Raw genomic sequence first — 22084 nt, forward strand, 5'->3', positions numbered from 1 at the left:
GTGTGTTCCATGGTGTATTTGTTTTGGCCAAAAATTAAGGAAATGTTCAATAGCTTTTTGTAGCCAAGATGTGTGCCTATACAGAAACTATAGGTAGGCTATAAATATATATATATATATATATATATATATATATATATATATATATATATATATATATATATAATAAACCTTAAAAAAGTGTGATAACCTTCCTCGGTATCCTCAACTACACTGACACAGTAATGCAAAATGTTACCAAAACAAACATTTGCATACAGGCCAGTACCTTTGCGTTGGATGGTACGACTTCCCTGGCTCATCCTCAACAATGTTCCAGTGCAGCCTGCGGCTATCCAATGAGAGCCCAGCCCTCCTCCTCCTCCTCCTCTCTCCCGCCTCCTCCGCGCGCTCACATCTCTCCGCTCGAGCGCTCTGACTGCTGCTGTCTCGCGGCGTTTGGAGATCTTTCATGCGCGCTGTATGGATGCTGAATCTCTGGCGCTGCTGTAAACGCGACACGGAATCAACATGTCCAATCCTCCGCACGACCCGTTCTACTCGTCCCCTTTCGGACCCTTCTACCGGAGACATTCACCGTACATGGTGCAACCAGAGTACAGAATCTATGAGATGAACAAACGTCTCCAGTCCCGGACAGAGGTGAGTTTGGCATCGCTCCACTGATGTGATTGTGACAGCTGTAGTTTGGGAAAAGTTATTCTGCCTAATGCGTTTAGAAAATTATTCTTATGCTTTCCTGCCTGGACATGTTGCCTCGAAAAAACTAAGCGTTTTACTGTAAACAAAGTTAATTAAACTGTATCTTATAGATAATTTTTAACGGTGACTTGTGTAGTATAATGAGTGCATCCAAAGTTCGTGAAGGCTACTGCTCAGATCACTTAAACATATTCAGCGCACTGATTCCTCAAAATTCCAAAGCACTTCCACGGATTTATTTCCAGCTTCAGGAAAACAGATGTGCATTTTTTTCATATGCATTTTCAGCACACATTGCAAGTTATATGGGAACAGGGGAACCAACACGTAGGAACTTTCGATTGTGCCTTTCTGAGTTCCGAAGTCACCCTTTAAAAAACAAACAACTACCAGCTACTTTGATCACTAATTAAAATCCACGTGGAGGAAATAAGTTAATGAACAGCGCACTAGCACACAGGGAATGACTCTTCTCTTCTAGAGCAACGCAGTTTTATTGGTCTAAAAAAAAATGTATGATGAGATGGAAACTTCTAAAATAAAAAATGAACAAACATGGTTAACCTGACTGATATCTGAAATATCATTAATATATAAAACTGTGGAGTCAAATTAAAGATGTTGAGAACACTCATAGCATTACCTTTTGCATTGTTTCTCTGAAAAAATGATGTCAAAATAATTGTATATATTATTATACTTTTTCTTAATAATCATGACCTGTATTGAACAGAAGCATTCAGTGAATTCACAACTTCAATTTGAGTGTCCTGTCATCTATCTATGTACACACACACACAGAGAAAAATAAGTTCTTCCAACCTCTAAAAACATGTCCTACATGCGCTTGAATCACTGCCACTGTTCTATACCCCCTTGATAGTACTTATAGTACTTAAAGTATGACAGCTGTAAATGTTTGTGCTGTGATACAGGGATGTGTCTCTTATGCTGATCTCAATGGGAAATAGCCATGTTTTCCTCGATAATTTTGCTGGTTACAATACATCTCTGCCCTGTACAAATTCCCCCTAGGGTCTCCTCCTGCAACCTCTACCTCCTGTAAACCTTCACTGTTTTCCACCCACCAGTCAAAGAACGAGATAAACAATTCCTTATCACTGTCATACCTGTAATGTTACAGACAGAGCAACTTGTTCTCAAAATTCCATTCCCATCTTAAACATTAGGACTTCAATTAAAAAACAGCTTTTAAAATGCAAATGAAGTATACTGTATTGCTGTCAGACTTCTGGCACGTGAGTCATGAGCCACTGCTCATGTGTTTGATGGTGGTGTTGTAACTTTAAGGAGATCTGGGCTGTATTGTAGAGATCCAATGGCACAACATTATGAATAATGCATAAGCAGTGGCCTAAACCCTGAAGACTACCGCTCTGAAACGGCACTTACCAAACAGCCTATAATAAACATATGTGCCAGTATATCATTTTAATCTTCACAACATCACTTTGTCGTAGCAGGGCATTTGCTAACATTAAATCTTTACATGTATGATAGATCTTGATAAGATAATTCGTTGGGAGGGTAACTATGGGTTTAGTTGACAAATGTGATACAAACAGCCATTGCAATAGATGGAGTTCTAAAGGGGTACAATAGAGATTTTAAAAGGAGAGAGAGAGATAGAGAAATACATTAAAATCTAAAAATTAAAATTAAAATTAAAAAAAATGTTTCCTAGGTATTTATGCAAAGCAAATACCCTGTTCCTGGTCACTGACCAGGAGATATAGATGATGTGCCTCCACTAAAAGGGAGATCAAGCAAGCATTTCAAAGCTCTGTTAGAATTGTGATCCCCTCTCCCTGTCCCAATGTTTGAAAGGTAGTGAATTGTGTGCAAATTCTATTGATCATATCAGCAAAAATCCATCAAATATTGAATAAATGATGGAGAAGAGCATTATAATCTAGCATATATCCAGGCACAAGTTGTAGTCAAGCACACTTTTGGCATGTTAAAAAGATGATTCAGGTGTCTGGATCACAGTGGAGTGATACAGTACAGTCCCTGTAGAGCACTCTTCTATATTGTGCATGCATTGTATTTAGCAGCGACTGTGGGCATGCTTACTAGTGGTTGACCGGTATATCAACCAACCCTAGAAGAAGCTGCCTTATACCATCTAACTAAATAATAAATATTAATGTTCTGTTTTTATAAAGGTGAAATTTTGAGTGAAAAAATTTGTACAAATAATGATAGATAAAAGTTAATTTAATTTTATATCAATTTTCTGTACATTTTTTCTGCATTACCTCGGCCTATCTGCCTCTCAAGATATCGCATCAGCCATTAAAAATCCCATATGGGTCGATCACCAGTGCACCGTGGCCTGATCTGCATTAACCAGCGTAGACAGCACGTGCAAATAACCGTCTTTCATTCTTAGTGAATTCCCCTCTCGGTATTCTGAACAAATGAGTTCGGACTTCTTTTTGGTGTTCAAGGTTGCCTAAAACATACCCATTTATACTTGTTTTTTGTGTCCCAGCCAATGTTCAAATGAAACCTACACCACCACTACGATTAACAAACATTTCTACACACAATTTATCTGGCAGATGGTGGGAATGTTTGTGTAAGGTTTGATATTGTGTATCCTTTCTGTAAATTGTAGCATGTATAGGTCTAGCGTCTCGCCACAGCAGCATAATAACACAACTCTGTTGCTAATATCTTTGCAAACAGTCAGTGCAATGTTTATTAGCCAAGCATGGTGATGTGTATTTGAAGCCAGTGGTAATTTAGTACAGATTTTAAGGGAAAGTTCCCCACAGCCATCCATCATGTAGACATGCAGGCTTTCTTAGTTTAAAAGCTCCAGGCAAACAGTGGCACAACAGGGGGAGCATGGCGCTAAAGTAGCCACTGTCAAACAAAGGTGTTTAATAACCACTTTGCTCTATATTTCTCTGCATTGCTTATTCAGTGACTAACAAATCAATGGATTAGTACTAAATACATGGGAATTACACTCCATGGAGTTCAGCACATGCCTGGAGTGAAAGTAGAATTGGACAAAAGCAGGAAGTAGCTCAGGAAAGCTAGACAAGAGGGCTCAAGAGTCCTGACTCTTGACTCGAGAGTTCTCAGTACAGAAGCTGATGATTTATGTATTTTATAGTCCAGAGACTAAAACTGTTCAGCCCATTTGCTGGCAGTAAACTAACTTTGGAGCAGAGCAGTTAGAGAGTTGAGTTCTAAAGAGTGCAGAAGAGTTAATCACAGACCGCTGTTAGAGTCCCCTATATAAATGGACTGTAATGAGTTACAATTTTTAATTTTTTTGGTTAAAAAACTTTATCCCATCCCAGTTTAATGTGCAGAGACAACTTTTTAAAAAATGGTCTTCGGTGGTGACTGACATATACGGTCATCTACATGCTCGAAGTTGGTTTATTGAATAATTGCATTTTTATATAACAATTAATATATAACATAAATTACAATTAATATATAACATAAATACCTAATTAAATTTCATGTTTACACTGGTTACGATTTTTTACACCATTTAAGTATATGGAACCTTTTTAATTCAACACAGATCTTTTTTTTTTTTTTTGTGCTTTTTGTGCTTTTTGAAATCAAATCAAACTAAACATAGTTTCATTAACACCTTATTTCTATAATACATTTTTGAGAAAGACTAGCACCGTTCACCTAACCACAGAAATGAGAAGCCATTGATGCACATTTCCCTTTAGTGCTACTGATAGTGTGTTATGCTATCAAACTCTAAGACAAGGGTTCCGGTCCTGTGACAACTAGAAAGTAATTGCGTTCACATAAACAATGGCGAGCGTGATTCTGAGGATTTATTTTGTTCTAAAATAAAAATTGAAGTCCATTGATGGTTAGGTTTGGAGTTGGGGTTTGGGTTAGGGGATAGAGTTATTAAAATATGCATTCCTGTTGACAGTACTACATCGTTTACAACTAAAAATAAAAATTACTTAAGGTGTAACTCTGTGGATATTTCTCCCAGACATGCCAGTACGTTTAACAACACTTTCAGCTTTGGCTACTAGGGGGCAGTGATTTGAATTTCAGTAAGTACTGACCAATTTTAGTAGCTAAATTTTCGACCAACTGTTGCCAAATTCACAGTGTAATCAGTCTGTAGCATTGCCACCAGCCTAACATAGCAACATTGGTTCAACCAGTTTGGGGCAGGACTGTCTGATTGTCCCACCACTAGAAGATTTATAGGAGTGTTTGGGAAACCTGTTTGAAAACAGTCATTATTTATGCAATTTTTTTGGTGAAGCTAGTGGTCCTAAAATATAGGGTGTGTTATTAATTTAAAGGAATGTTCTGGGTTCAGTACAAGTTAAGCTCAATCAGCAGCATTTGTTGCATAAGGTTGATAACCTTAAAAACAATTTTGACTCGACCCTCCTTATCTTAAAGAAAGGCAAAAATGTGGGTTACAGTGAGGCACTTACAATGGAAGTGAATGGGGCCATTTTGTAGAGGCTTTAAAGGCAGAAATGTGAAGCTTATACCTTTATAAAAGCACTTACATAAATTGTTCTGTTAAAACTTGTATATTATTTGAGCTGTAAAGTTGTTTAAATTATTGTATACCTGGAATATATGGTTTACAGTGTGACATCATCATGGCAACAAAGTTGTAAAATTGGATATATCTTTATCAGAAAAGGTTAGCAAGCGATTTTATCACACAAATATCATGTTAACACCCATATTATTTATGTTCTCTGACTATGCTTTTGAAACAGCGAGTATTTTAACGTTTATGGATTGGCCCAATCACTTCAATTGTAAGTGCCTCTCTTTTTTTTTAAGAAAAGGAGGGACAAGTCGAAATGAATAGTTGTGGTTGTTAATATTATGCAACAAATGCTGTCGATTGAGCTTAACTTGTATTGAACCCGGAATCTTCCTTTAAGGGTTGTTTGTTGGTATTAGCAGTGGTTCTTAATATGTGAAACATTCAGTCAGTCAGCAGTTGGGTGCAATCATCGTTAGCAGTATACAATCATGTAAATTTATTTATTTTTTATCTTAAAACTACAATTAACCATGTAATTAGCTGTTTTACACATTTGATTTAAAGTACCACCATTTGAAAATGTGCAAAATTACTTCTCAAGATAGTAGATATTGATTTGCCTATGGAAATGTTCACCTTCACATGCAAAACTGACAGCTTCTCTTGTTCAAGAAATGAAGTACATTTTTTAATGCAAGAGCCCTACAGTTTAGATCTTTTCTCCAAAAAACAGGTGACACATGTTAGTAATAACATTTAATACAGCTCATGTCTGGTTTTGTACTCTTTCAAACATTTGGACCTGCTTGCCTTGAGGCAACCACGTTGCTATTTAAGATGTCTGTTGCCTTTTAAAAGCTTTGCTAACCTGCCACATAAGCATATGCAACTATGCAGGCTGGTTAACATTCAGAGGAGGAGTCTGGTCGACCTCAGCTGGTATAAGCTCATTAGCATAGCAGTCATTAATATTCACTGGCTCATAGTAAGTGAGAAAATGAGATAGAGAGAGAAAGAGAAGGTGAGGTCAACAGGAAGAAAACAAATGAAAGGCTAGCTTTATTAATCTGTATAATGGTTTTGGAATGGAATGCATTTATGCAAAGGAACAATGCAAGTTTTCAATGGCATTTCGTTTGATCTAAGTCGATCGATAATGCATTTCACTGTGGAGAAACTCACTCTCAAAATCTGAGAGGTAAACCAATCATCGCAGCTTCTCCATAGTCCCATCAGGGCCTAAAATGGCACCAAATGGCAAATTAGTCCAACCATGTCCATCACATTTATATTACATGATGCTTAATTGATTTTGTAGGCAGCAGGTGATAGACAATGGATTGTGTTTTAAGAGCATGGGAAACGTATTACATAAATTGACATGCACAAATCGACAAGCTTTGTTAAGCAGTCAGCATCATAGGACTGAAATATCTTACTAGGAATGGGAATCTTTAGACACTTCAAGTTTTGATTTGATCTCGATTTTTGGAGTCACAATACGATTTTCAAAACAATTCTCAATGCATCTACATTTTTTAACGTTGGAGTGCAAATCTTTGGCGAATCAAGGTGGCTTTTTGGCAAATTCTGTGTTAAGATTCCACATAAAAGCTGTACTCAAATATGTCTGTTGCACACTGCATGGCACTTATATGTAATTTTGTCATGTGTATGCTTTACAATTACCATAATTAATAATTATTCATTTAAAATTCTGATAATGTATTTTTGTGGATCGACCCAGAATCGTTTGAGAAGAACTCGTGATGCGTTGGTGAAATGACTTAACCCCACCCCTTTATCTTATACAGTTGTAACAGACATTAAATTATTAGAATTCATGTTTAGATTACACATTATGTATCATTGAAATAATTATGCATTGACAGGTTTATTGGCCTTTTAAATTTATGTGAAATTTCAAACATGGGCTTGCTACAATTTACATTTTTGTCTTCTACACTGGTTTAAATCATTTTGGACTTTGCAAAGTCTTAAAACTTCATTTTTGGTCTCTTTGGGATATATAATGCATTACCCTCTTATCAATTTGCTGCATTATGCATAAACAGGTTATGGGGTCTGCTCTGACATGTGACATATTGAAAACAAAACAAGCAAAAAAAAAAAAAAGGATTCTCTGGAACAATAAGGTGACATTCAAACTGGCAGGATACTAGGACAATAGTCCCACCTTTTTCCTGCGGCTTTCCCAAAGTTCCTTCCAGGCAACACTGTTGCACTGATAACAGATAAAGAGGGATCACCCATTTTTACCAACGTCCTGTTTTCAGATCATATTTTGATTCCTTTTGTCCAGCTCTGAGTGATGATGTTTTTGAGAAGCCTTGAATGGGTGTGTTATCATTTGATTGAATTTTGGACATTTATAAGTGGAACATCCATCTCTGCCAAGTGCTGTTGTCAGAAAGGAAGGATTCTACAGTACATGAATGGATGTGTGGGCTTCTCACTATACTTCATCAATGTTTAGATGGGATGAGAGCACATGCTTAAATTCTTCAATGTTCTGTAAACTAGCAAAACATGCACTTGGGACTATGTTTGTGTTATGCTTGTGGGTGTGTGCAGTGTTGGCTCAATTTTTGAGAAATGGCACATGATCATAGTCAGGGTTTTTCCTGCATTGAACATTTTTCGGTGGCTGCTGAAGCGAAATTTCATGCAGCCAAAGCTAATTTAATTACATAATATGCAGAAAGCAAGATGAATAAGCACTAAATATGCTTCTTATGTGGTACACGGATTTGCGCGGAGCGATTGAAGACTGGTATCACTTGCATGTCGTGCGATCCACCAAGAATCTCTCGTGCAAATGATGCGCTCTTCTCTATTCTACTACTGTAAACTGGAGCACTTGTGTGCATGTCAACCAGGCTTCCATTGATATGCGAGCTCTGGTGACAGGATAGTGCAGAGCGGATCACATGTGCGATTAAACTGGGCTTCCCTCGATATCATGGCACATAACAAACCCCATGCGACCCATTTGATTTCTACATGAGAATTTTCTATTTTAAAGCGCTATGGAGCAATTCAACCATTTGAAACGGCTACAGCACTGACATTCTGAACAGCTCTGACATGGGAAAGAGAAATCACCTGTATACCTTACTAACATTTAGCACAGTAAACTTTAATATATTTTTTCATTATAACTGTGGTAGTTGTTTGAAGTTAAGTTTTTAAATGTGTTTAGGCTATTATTTTTTCATTACAAATAAACAGATTATTTTCTAAGAAAGACTACCTAACTAACAACTGAGAAGCCATCCATGGTCTTAAATATGGTAAACACAAGGGCAAGTAGACTATGATGTAGAATATAAATTATGAAGAAAGTCATGTGTAATGTTGTAATATATTTCCTGTTCTAATGATGTTTGATATAAGGAAACAAACTGGCCTGGTTTGGATTCCTAAAATATTAAGCGTCTAATACAATTGGCCTGGGTTGCTCAGCGAGTATTGACGCTGACTACCACTCCTGGAGTCATGAGTTCGAATCCAGGGTGTGCTGAGTGACTCCAGCCTGGTCTCCTAAGTAACCAAATTGGCCTGGTTGCTAGGGAGGGTAGAGTCACATGGGGTAACCTCCTCATGGTCGCGATTAGTGGTTCTCGCTCTTAATGGGGCGTGTGGTAAGTTGTGTATGGATCGCGGGGAGTAGCATGAGTCTCCACATGCTGTGAGTCTCCGCGGTGTCATGCATAATGAGCCACGTGATAAGATGCATGGATTGACTGTCTCAGAAGCGGAGGCAACTGAGACATGTCCTGCGCCTCCACAAGGACCTACTAAGTAGTGGGAATTGGGCATTCCAAATTGGGAGAAAATGGGATAAAAAAAAAGAGTCTGATACAAGAAAAACAATATCTGTTATGAAGTAGGAAACAAACATATTTACTATAAAAGCACAGTCCCAAATCAGTAAAGTGGTTTACTCATGAATATTATTACTAGGCCTACAGAAATAAAGTATTAATTTAGTTTGATTTCCCACAGCACCTTGAAGTACAAAATATTCTGTTGAGTTCAGAAGTTTCTAGATGCTCAGATGGTCAAAAATAAATAATACTCATTACAAACATGAAATGCAACAACTTATCTTAAATATTAATTGCAATTATGAAAAAAAAACTGCATCGCGATGAACATGTATGTCAGCCACCACCGAATACCATTTTTGACCCAAGAAAAACCCTGATAGTAATGTGTGTTCAACAGTTAGGGTGCCTAACTTGAGAAAGTTAGGTTGAAGCGGGAATACAACAAATTGGATTTCCAATAGCACAAAGGAACCCACATTTCTGAAATTCCCATTGGTCAGTTTGAAATTTTCTCAACTTCTGGTCACATGACTGAGTGTCATTTTGCATTTTTCCTCTTGTGTCCTTGCAATACACTATTCCTGTTGAAATTAGGGCCGTCGATTTAACACATTAATTCAGTGCTATTAGTTTTATAAAAAATAACGTGTTAAAAAAATTAAGCAATTAATCATGTCCCCGGACCATACTAAGTAAGATCCTGAGAAATTCAAGCTTGAAGTACCACCTGTTTTCTCCAGGGGGCAGTAAGCAAAACTTCAGCTGTATAAGCAGTGCACACCTTATACAGAGAACAAAACAACCCTTCAGCAGACAGCACAACACAAGGATGCGTTCTTGTTCAAAACACTGCTTGATGGAGCACAAATCCGAACTAAGGGATCTCAAGATGTGTTCTTCTGAGTATTAAATTACGTTTAACTTGACACAGTGACCTAAAAATGGTATGTTTATGATGCAATGCAATCGAGACACTCCAAAAGCATCCGTCTGACCAGTGGCGGTTCTTGCTTACTTGGTGCCCTAGGTGAGATCTGACGTGGTGCCCTCCTTAATATCAACAACAACAACATGAGAAACAAATCAATATTTAAGTCCTTTTTATACTCTAAATCTCCACTTTCACATCTGAAAATCACATTTGATGCCTGTTTAGTGTCACTTTCACATCTGAAAGTGTAAGTGGAGATTTAGAGTAAAAAGGGACTTTTCTCACCCACATCTATCATGTAGCTTCTGAAGACAAAGATTTAACCACTGGAGTCTTATGGATTACTTTTATGCTGCCTTGATGTGCTTTTTGGAGATTCAAAGTTCTGGCCAACATTCACTTGCATTTTATGGACCTAGAGAGCTGAAATATCCTTCTAAAAATATTTATTTGTATTCTGCAGAAGAAGGAATGCCATGTTTCTGGAATGGCATGAGGGTGAGTAAATGAGAGAATTTTCATTTTTGGGTAAACTATCCCATTAAACAAAAATAACAAGACAATGAATGTACAGTTGAAGTCAGAAGTTTAATTGACCATATCACAATGCCAGTGGGTCAGAAGTTTACATACACTAAGTTAACTGTGCCTTGAAGCAGCTTGGAAAATTCCATTTGCCTTTAGGCAATTAGCTAATTAGCTACTGATAGGCTAATTGGAGTCAATTGGAGGTGTACCTGTGGAGGTATTTTAAGGCCTACCTTCAAACTCAGTTCCTATTTGCTTGACATCATGGGAAAATCTAAAGAAATCAGCCAAGACCTCAGAAAAAATGTGGACCTCCACAAGGCTGGTTCATCCTTGGGAGCAATTTCAAAACATCTGAAGGTACCACGTTCATCTGTACAAACAATAGTACGCAAGTATAAACACGATGGGAACACCATGAGATGCATTCTGTCTCCTAGTGATGAACGTAGTTTAGTGAGAAAGTGCAAATCAATCCCAGAACAGCAGCAAAGGACCTTGTGAAGATGCTGGAGGAAACAGGTAGGCAAGTATCTATATCCACAGTAAAACGAGTCCTATATCGACATAACCTGAAAGGCTGCTCAGCAAGGAAGAAGCCACTGCTCCAAAACCATCCTAAAAAAGCTAGACTACAGTTTGCAAGTGCACATGGGGACAAATATCTTAAACTATTTGGCCATAATGACCATCGTTATGTTTGGAGGAAAAAGGGTGAGGCTTGCAAGCTGAAGAACACCATCCCAACAGTGAAGCATGGGGGTGCTTTGCTGCAGGAGGGACTGGTGCACTTCACAGAATAGATAGCATCATGAGGAAGGAAAATGATGTGGATATATTGAAGCAAAATCTCAAGTCATCAGCCAAGAAGTTAAAGCTCGGTCGCAAAGGGGTCTTCCAAATGGACAATGACCCTAAGCATACCTCCAAATTTGTGGCAAAATGGCTTAAGGACAACAAAGTCAAGCTGTTGGAGTGGCCATCACAAAGCTCTGACCTCAATCCGATAGAACATTTGTGGGCAGTACTGAAAAAGCGTGTGCGAGCAAGGAGGCCTACAGACCTGACTCAGTGACACCAGTTCTGTCAGGAGGAATGGGCCAAAATTCCAGCAACTTATTGTAAGAAGCTTGTGGAAGGCTACCCAAAACATTTGACCCAAGTTAAACAATTTAAAGGCAATGCTACCAAATACTAACAAAGTGTATACTTCTGACCCACTGGCAATGTGATGAAAGAAATAAAAGCTGAAATAAATCATTCTCTCTACTATTATTCTGACATTTCAAATTATTATCATTTTTATTTATTTTTTGTGGATTTTCTCCCACTTTCTCCCCAATTTCGCATGCCCAATTCCCAGTGCACGCTAAGTCCTCGTGTTGGCATAGTGACTCACCTCAATCCAGGTGGTGGAGGACGAATCTCAGTTGCCTCCGCATCTGAGACAGTCAATCCGTGCATCTTATCATGTGGCTTGTTGAGCACGTAACTGCAAGAGACGTAGCGTGTGTGGAAGCTCACACTGTTCTCCGCAGCATCCATGCACAACTCACCACGCGCCCCGCCAAGAGCGAGAACCACATTATGGCAACCACGAGGAGGTTAACCCAATGTGACTCTACCCACCCTAGCAACCGGGCCAGTTGGTTGCTAAGGAAGCCTGACTGGAGTCACTCAGTCACGACTCCAGGTGTGGTAGTCAGCGTCTTTACTTGCTGAGCTACCAAGGCTCTGACATTTCACATTCTTAAAATAAAGTAGTGATCCTAAGTTACCTAAGACAGGGAATGTTTTCTATGATTAAATGTCAGGAATTATGAAAAACTGAGTTTAAATGTATTTGGCTAAGGTGCATGTAAACTTCTGACTTCGGCTGTAGAAGTGAAGTAACTATATATATATATATATATATATATATATATATATATATGTATATTATACTGTTGATAATGATTATCTTATGTTTGTTCAGAATGTAAGAATACATTATGAACATTCATAATCTTAACCATAAAGAGCCTTTAAGGCTGAGTAGCTTGTCAGGAACAACTCAGGGCACTTTTCATCCATCGCGATCTTGCGAGCTCTCTGCGGGGGTGGATTGGCTCAATTTGGGGCACCTTTCTCACATCGCAATCTTCCGGGGGCAGGGTGGCCCGATTTGGTCACCTTTCTCCCATCGTGATCTTGCAAGCTCTGTGGGGCGGGGCGGCCGATCAGGTACTCTGTCGTGCCGCACCAGAAAGTGTTGCCACCCTAGGTGGCTGCCTATATCGCCTATGCCAGGATCCGCTACTGGCGTCTGATGCAGGTGTACATTGACGGGTCCTTAGACAAGCCCTCATAAAAAAATCTCTGACTGATTGACAAATTCACTTGCTAAATGGATTGCTGTGAACTGTTTGCCAATGACTGGCTTATGTTTGATAATATTCAAATAAACAATACATTTCTAAAGGCGCTTTTTGTATCATTGCTTAACTCCTGTGCCTCAATAATGTAATGCATTTGAATTATCTGAATATTTTTTTAGAATATTATATATATATATATATATATATATATATATATATATATATATATATATATATATATATACAGGTGCAACTCAATAAATTAGAATGTCATGGAAAATTTCATTTATTTCAGTAATTCAACTCAAATTGTGAAACTCGTGTATTAAATAAATTCAATGCACACAGACTGAAGTAGTTAAAGTCTTTGGTTCTTTTAATTGTGATGATTTTGGCTCACATTTAACAAAAACCCACCAATTCACTATCTCAACAAATTAGAATATGGTGACATGCCAATCAGCTAATCAACTCAAAACACCTGCAAAGGTTTCCTGAGCCTTCAAAATGGTCTATCAGTTTGGTTCACTAGGCTACACAATCATGGGGAAGACTGCTGATCTGACAGTTGTCCAGAAAACAATCACTGACACCCTTCACAAGGAGCGTAAGCCACAAACATTCATTGCCAAAGAAGCTGGCTGTTCACAGAGTGCTGTATCCAAGCATGTTAACAGAAAGTTGAGTGGAAGGAAAAAGTGTGGAAGAAAAAGATGCACAACCAACCGAGAGAACCGCAGCCTTATGAGGATTGTCAAGCAAAATCGATTCAAGACTTTGGGTGAACTTCACAAGGAATGGACTGAGGCTGGGGTCAAGGCATCAAGAGCCACCACACACAGACATGTCAAGGAATTTGGCTACAGTTGTCGTATTCCTCTTGTTAAGCCACTCCTGAACCACAGACAACATCAGAGGCGTCTTACCTGGGCTAAGGAGAAGAAGAACTGGACTGTTGCCCAGTGGTCCAAAGTCCTCTTTTCAGATGAGAGCAAGTTTTGTATTTCATAGCCCAAGTTGCTTGAAGTCCAGTGTTAAGTTTCCACAGTCTGTGATGATCTGGGGTGCAATGTCATCTGCTGGTGTTGGTCCATTGTGTTTTTTGAAAACCAAAGTCACTGCACCCATTTACCAAGAAATTTTGGAGCACTTCATGCTTCCTTCTGCTGACCAGCTTTTTAAAGATGCTGATTTCATTTTCCAGCAGGATTTGGCACCTGCCCACACTGCCAAAAGCACCAAAAGTTGGTTAAATGACCATGGTGTTGGTGTGCTTGACTGGCCAGCAAACTCACCAGACCTGAACCCCATAGAGAATCTATGGGGTATTGTCAAGAGGAAAATGAGAAACAAGAGACCAAAAAATGCAGATGAGCTGAAGGCCACTGTCAGAGAAACCTGGGCTTCCATACCACCTCAGCAGTGCCACAAACTGATCACCTCCATGCCACGCCGAATTGAGGCAGTAATTAAAGCAAAAGGAGCCCCTACCAAGTATTGAGTACATATACAGTAAATGAACATACTTTCCAGAAGGCCAACAATTCACTAAAAATGTTTTTTTTATTGGTCTTATGATGTATTCTAATTTTTTGAGATAGTGAATTGGTGGGTTTTTGTTAAATGTGAGCTAAAATCATCACAATTAAAAGAACCAAAGACTTAAACTACTTCAGTCTGTGTGCATTGAATTTATTTAATACACGAGTTTCACAATTTGAGATGAATTACTGAAATAAATGAACTTTTCCACAACATTCTAATTTATTGAGATGCACCTGTATATATATATATATATTTTTTGTTTTTTTTGTTTTTTGTAATTAACATTTTTTTATTAAATCATACAATAACAAGATGCAAAACATATATATATATATATATATATATAAACAACATTTAATCCAAGCCACCCTGTCTTCCCGATGACACCTCCTCATAAGCCGCCACCCTCCCTACCTCCGAGCACCACTCCAGATATGGGGGCGCTCCAGCTGACCTTCAATCTCTCAAAATAACCTGCCTGGCAATCATTAAACAGGTTAGAACCCAATTCTCTATATGACTATCCCCCACATCAATGACCACCCCATCCCCAGAACACAAATTCTGGGGCAAAACGAAACCCGAGTGCCTACCAGGTCAGACACAAAATTCTGAACCTTCAACCAGAATTTCTGGATCTCAGCACACCACCAAAAAACATGGGTCATGTCTCCATCCTCTGATTGGCATAGCCAGCAGGTGGGAGTGTCTTTAAGACCAAGCCTATACAATCTAGAGGGGGTCCAATAGAATCTATGCAAAATTTTTAATTGCATAAGATACACCCTTGCATCTCTAGATGCAGACTTAAGGTTTTTAAGAATCCTTGCCCACACTCCCTCCTCCAATACCAAGTTGAAGTCTTTCTCCCATACTCTCTTAAGAGAGGTTAAAGCTCTATCCCCCAAACTCTGAATTAACAGGGAGTAATACACTGATGCCTCATGACCTTTTCCAAAAGCAGTAATCACCTCTCCTAGAGTATCTGCTGCTTTAGGGGGGTGTGTGCTACTCCAAAAGACAGTACAAAGAAGGTGGCACAGTTGTAAATACCTATAAAACTGAGATCTGGGGATCCCAAAATGTTGAACCAGATTTTCAAACAATTTCAACACTCCATTCTCATATAGATCACTGAGTGTAGTAACCCCCCTCCCAATCCACTCTGACCAGCAGAAAGGGGACTTACCGATACACAATCTTGGGTTCTGCCATATGCTTGAGGCAACATTTAAATAAATGTCTGATTTAAACATTCTGGACACTTTTGTCCATACCGAGTGTACGTGCGAAATAATGGGGTGTGACTTAACTTCTCCGGTTAGTTTAATAGAGAGGCTTTGCAATGGCGAAATAGGGGCAAGAAATTCCTGTTCAATACCAAACCAGGGAGGGGCTCTCTCAGGTAGAAGAGACCAATGAGCCAAATGTCTGACACTGAACACATAGTAATAAAACAAAATCTTGGGTAGGCCTATGTAACTTATTGAAATGCAATCTGGGACGCTTACCATTCCAAAGGAAGGACTTCACTATGCTATCAAATTGCTTGAAATAAGTGAGGGGGACATCTACAAGGAGAGATTGTAGCTGGTAGTTAAATTTTGGAATACAATTAATTTTAATAACATTAACCTTCCCAATCATAGATAAATATAACGAAGCCCACCCACATCGCTTGAAAACCTTTTTATTAAAGGGTCAAAATTAACTCTAACTAAATCAGACAAATTTGCTGGGAATAAAATCCCCAAATACTTAATGCCTTGTTTGGGCCACTGGAAGGCATCCGGCTGGAAAGCCGTTACTGGACAGTACGCTGTCAGAGCTAAAGCTTCGAATTTAGACCAACTGACTTTGTATCCTGAGACCTTGTAAAAAGAGTTAATAATTCTGTGGAGGCAAGGCATAGACCTAGCAGGGTCAGAGACAAATAATAAAATATCATCTGCATAAAGCAAAAGCTTATGCGCCACACCTCCTGCCAGCACCCCTGGAAAATCATTGTCCTTTCTTATCGCGGCTGCTAATGGTTCTAGGGCAAGACAGAACAATAATGGGGAAAGAGGGCAACCCTGACGGGTGCCCCTATCCAGAGTAAAATATTCTGAAATTAATCCATTTGTTTGCACCGCTGCTACAGGGTGTCTATAAAGTAACTTAGTCCAACCAATAAATGTACTCCCGAACCATACATTTCCAAAATCTTAAAAAGATAATCCCATTCTACCATATCAAACGCCTTTTCGGCGTCAAGTGAGATGGCAGTGACCAGTCTTATCATTCGCTACTGACCACATGATATTGATGAAACACCTAATGTTATCAGAAGAGCTACGGCCCCGAATAAATCCCACCTGATCTATATGTATAAGAGATGTCATAACTTAATCGGTTAGCCACATTTTTTTACAAAATTTGTACATCTAGCTCGATCAGGGAAATTGGATGGTAACTCTTACACTCATTTGGATCTTTGTCCTTTTTAAGAATCAGACTGATCCGGGCTTGTGTCATGGTTGGTGGAATTTTTCCATTCTTTAAAGATTCCGTATAAACTTCTAACAAAACTGGAGCCAGTACTGTAGCATAAGATCTAAAAAATTCAGCAGCAAGACCATCTGGCCCCGGAGCCTTGCCTGTAGGCAAGGCCTTAATTACCTCGTCAAGCTCCTCCAAGGTTATCTCAGAATCAAGAGAATTTTTTTGCTCAGTTGTCAATTTAGGGAGTTCTAATAGTTCCACAAATTTTCTAAAATCTTCATCAGTAGACGAAAACGTGGAACTATAGAGATCAAGATAGAACTCTTTGAAAGCATTATTAATATAAACGGCTGAGGTAAATATTTCACCAAAAGCAGAATTCACTGAGGGAATGGTAGAAAAAGACTCTTTCTGCTTTATATATCTAGCCAAAAGCTTCCCTGCTTTATCCCCTGACTCAAAGTATGACTGTCTTGCCCTGAACAACGAAAACTCCACTTTCCGTGACAAAATAGTATTATATCTGTATTTCAAATGGGTCAATTCTCTGAGGCCATCGGATGACATTCGGGGCTTCAGCTCTGCCTCGGCACTTTTAATATTCTCTTCCAACTCCACGAATTCACGTGCTTTGGATTTTTTGGTGAATGAGGCATACTGTATGATACGACCCCTAAGAACTGCCTTAAGTGCCTCCCAAGCCATACCCACAGAGGATACTGAGGACCAGTTGGTCTCCATAAAACCATTGATTTCAGTCTTTAACATTTGTTGGAAATCAGTATTTTGCAAAAGGGATACATTCAATCGCCAGCTATATGATTTCTTTTTCTCCGTATGTGGCAACATCTCTAAACTCACCAGGGCGTGATCTGAGACTGCAATCCACAACAGATTAAATGACAGACTTGGATATAAAAAAAATTAATTCCAGAATAAATCTTTTGGACTGATGAAAAAAATTTATAGTCCCTACCAGATGGGTTCAAAAGTCGCCAGATATCTGCAAGACCAAGATTTTTACGCATTCTGTGAAGCATCAATGTTGCTCTAGTGGGTTTACACACTTTTGCTTCACTATGATCAAGGACTGAGTCCATCAAAAGATTAAAGTCTCCTCCCAATATTATCTCATGAGGGGTGCCAGTGGCTTGCAACATCCCTTCAAGATCTATAAAAAAGCCCTGATCATCAGCGTTAGGTGCGTAAATATTAGCCAAAATCAGACTTTGCCCCTGAATTTCTCCTAAAACAACAATGACTCTTCCTAATTTATCTTTACTCTGTTTAAGACATTTGAATTGTAAATGTTTATTTATCAGTATAATGACCCCCCAACTCTTCCTAAGGGGAAAGATGCGTTTCTTGAAGAAACACTATTATCATATTTCTTACGCTTTAGAAAAGAAATAACCTTCCTTCTTTTTATGGGATGCCCCAACCCATTGACATTCCATGTGGAGAGAGATAACCTACTCATAATAACATTTGACATATTGATATAATAAAAATAAAGAAAAATAAAACAACATTATGTGTCAGAAACAAGATTATACAGACCACATTCCCCATTAGTGTGACAATCAAACCCCGAACTTCCCCCCGAACAAAATAAACAGAAAAAAGAAAAACGTGCACATTAAACTCGCGCACGACAGCACCAACCGGTGTCAATCCATCTAAACTCAAAGAATCCATGTACGCATGCGAGAGCCCCCGTGGCAACTTTGCCATCGGATTGCTCAAGTCCAGTGACTCTGCACAATTTTTGTGAGGCAAAATTACATAACAGAAAATACTTTGTAAAACAGACCCCAGCCAACAGGCAGAATAAACACAAAAAACATGTAGATTCATTCACAGAACTATCTTGAAGGTGTGTTCCTCCATAAAACAACTTCCAGCTGATATAAAGCCATTCATTTTTCTCGGACAGACAAACAATTGTTCAGTGAGCCGGCTGTTATGAGTGCAGAAGATGATGAAATCATTCTAATGTCCCTTAAAAATACTCCACAAAAACAAACTCCAGCCAACAGGAGGCATAAGCACAAAGAACGAACAGATTCATCCACAACACTGTCCCGAAGCAGTGTTATTCCATAAAACAAGCTACAGCCACTAGGCAGAACCAGCATGAATAGAAACAAAATAGGTATCCCGGTTCCTCGGATGATCAAGTGTGTATTGAGCGAGTCAAATTCACTCGGAGGGCACGTAAAAAAAAAAAATACATCATGACTTACTCAGTCCGTCAACTTTATAAAAGACGTCCTTTATGTGAGCATGTAGATATTTTGCGGTCATCCAAAGTGTCCATTCTCAATCTGGCCGGGAACTTCAGTGTAAAAGCGATCCTCTGTCAATGCAAAAGTTTCTTGAAGGAAGTGTCATTCTATAAAACAAACTCCAGCCGCTAGGCGAAGCCAACGCAAAAAGAAACAAAGATGGCGCCCAGCTTCCTCAGAAAATCAAGTCACTGAACAGCGAGTCAGTCCTCTAATATAAGAAACATCAAATGGCTTACTCACTCCAGTGTATTTATGCAGGAGAGTGCCAGTTTTGGACATGTAAATACTTTTCTGCTGTCCTTGGTGTCTATTCTCAATTTGGCTGGGAACATCAGTGCAAAAGCGATCTTCCGTTGATGCAAGAGTTTCTTACATTCCTTGAACCGATCGCGTTTCTCTCTTGTCGAATTCGCAGTCAGGGAACAAGAAAATATTGTGATTCTTCCAAGAAAGTTTTCCTTTGCTCCTCGCCTGGCGCAACACGAGATCTTTATCGGATGATCTCAAAAATTTGGCCAGAATTGATCGGGGTCTGTCTCCCTCAGCAGATCTGCGAGCCAGGACTCTGTGAGCTTGCTCGATTTCCAGTTTATGGCCTGTTGTGTCGAGCAGACTCGGGAAGAGCTCGTCATGGAATTTCACCATATCTCTGCCTTCTTTATGCTCAGGAATTCCAACAGTTCATATGTTATTCCTTCGGTTCATATTTTAGAAATATTCAAGTTTTTCCAAAATTGTGTTCCAAGTCTGTTTTGGACGACAGCGGATTAGCGGATAATTCCCTTTCTGAAGACTCCAGATAATCGATTCGTCTCTCAGCATCCGTCACTCTTGTGACCAACTCAGAGAATTTTTTTTCCATCGCCATAATCGATCGACATATTACAGCGAGATCCTCCAAGTTAGCAACAACCTTCGTCAGCATCACCGAGATGTTGGACAGTTCACGCTGGATTTCATCTCCCGACGTGCCGTCCAAATCAAGTCCCCTGCTTGCAGGCCCGCCAGAGGTTTCAACTTGAGCACATAAGTGTCTTTTAATGTCTCCAGAGTCTGAGGATTTTGACTTCTTTGCCATGTTTACCTCAAAGAGCAAGTATGTAACTGGGTGTATCGAATCTCACCGAAAAACTAGCAAAGTGCACAGAGCTCGCAATCACGTCTGCTTCTCGCATGTTGTCACGTGTCCCTCATATATATATATATATATATATATATATATATATATATATATATATATATATATATATATATATATAGATGCATAAAATATTAAAAGATAACTATTTATAATTATTCCATCATTATATATTGAATTATTGTTATTTGAGGAGCTTTCTCAGCAAATATGTATATGTGCGATTAATTTGATTAATTAATCGGGACACCATGTAATTAATTTGATTCAAATTTTTTATTGATTGACAGCCCTAGTTGAATTCAATACATTTGAAGTGTTCTGACACAGTATAAACTGAAATGACACCATTAGTGTTCTTCAGCAATTCAGAATAATGCAGTGGGGACTTTCAGAAGGTCATTATTTCACTTTACCATGCCTTATACCATTTGCATAATTCAGATTATGTACATGTATTACCTTAGAACAGACACAAACATTGTCAGCAATCAGCAATTCGTCACCAAAACAACAGCAGAACAAGCACAAGCAGATGAGAGCAGGCAGCTAAAAAAAATACCCATAGAACTGGAAAATATTGTTTACGCTGTTGTTGTTTACCAAAATGAGGTATCACGGTTTAAAGCGTGCATTTTTTAAGAGTTTTCTGCAACTTCTACCACAGTTTGGGGTTTTTACGTCGTTAGCATTCCCTAAGATCTTTCTGTTGCTGCTGTCACTTATACGTAGGTGGAGGAAGTTCAACAACAGTCATACAAACCCTGTGCATGATTGCCCACACAGAGCTCTGCTCAGCTCATCAAAGACCTTGTGTACATTTCATGAATCCTGAAAGGTGAGTCTAAATGGAGTCTGCCTAGCTGGGGACTTTTTAAATGTCAGTTTGCAGATGTGGATATATAAGGATAATTTACATCAGTTCCCATGTTGTGGTGAATGATTAGGTTGCCTTCAGCACAGTACCATTTAAACAGAAAGGTGTTGACTGTTGATATTCCTCATACTGTAGTACTATTAAGGCTGATTCACACTTACCCAACAAACAAGGGAAGTGCAAAACTACATTATTTTCAAAATTGACTAGTCAGTGGGTTGGCTAAATGATTAGTCGACTATTTGGTCTTAAGGAAGCCCTGTATGATTAGACTTGTTTTGGGTTCACCTGACCCAGATCAAACACGCATACATAAGTTGTTCTTGTGTTCAAAAACTGGGTGCAATGAAATGCTGAGAAGTGTTTTTAAAAGTTGAAATTTTTGTAATACTCTTGGTGGGACTTAAAAAAAATGTGTGTATGTCATTTAAAGAAGTTTTACTGTGCAAACTGTTAAACAACTAAATATTGTAACAAAAAAAAAAAAAAAATGGATAAAATACTCACCCTCACTAATCAATTAGTCAGATGTTGGATGACTTGTCAACCATTGTGACCTGCATCCCTACAACAAATGTCAACATTTCAAACATTGTAAAATTAGCTGTTGGATTTAGAATGTTGGGAAACAAAACATTGTCATTGGGCCAATTCCAAACAGTATTTTTTCATCCTTAAAGGGCAATGTAGGAAGGGGATGCCAATCAAAGGGTCGTACCAAATTCACACTCACGAACCCAAATTCACGAAGGGTCCCTCCATTAGCAAAGTGTACTTCCATACTAGGGGTGTAAATCGGACGTTTCATCATGATACAATCTTATATCGATT

General features: G+C 38.7%; 1 protein-coding gene across 3 annotated transcripts in view; it reads left to right on the plus strand.

Annotated features, from left to right (window-relative positions):
* The first annotated feature begins 400 nt into the window (after window positions 1–400).
* LOC127418330 (LIM domain-binding protein 2) overlaps window positions 401–22084 on the plus strand; it is a 120623-nt gene continuing 98939 nt past the window's right edge. For all 3 annotated transcript variants that reach the window (XM_051658902.1, XM_051658903.1, XM_051658904.1), the window contains exon 1: window positions 401–642. In XM_051658902.1, the coding sequence (XP_051514862.1) occupies window positions 511–642 (132 nt within the window). In that variant the 5' untranslated portion in view covers window positions 401–510. The remainder of the gene's footprint in view (window positions 643–22084) is intronic.

This window comes from Myxocyprinus asiaticus, chromosome 27 (genome assembly GCF_019703515.2).
Source record: "Myxocyprinus asiaticus isolate MX2 ecotype Aquarium Trade chromosome 27, UBuf_Myxa_2, whole genome shotgun sequence".
In the NCBI taxonomy this organism is placed as follows: Eukaryota; Metazoa; Chordata; class Actinopteri; order Cypriniformes; family Catostomidae; genus Myxocyprinus; species Myxocyprinus asiaticus.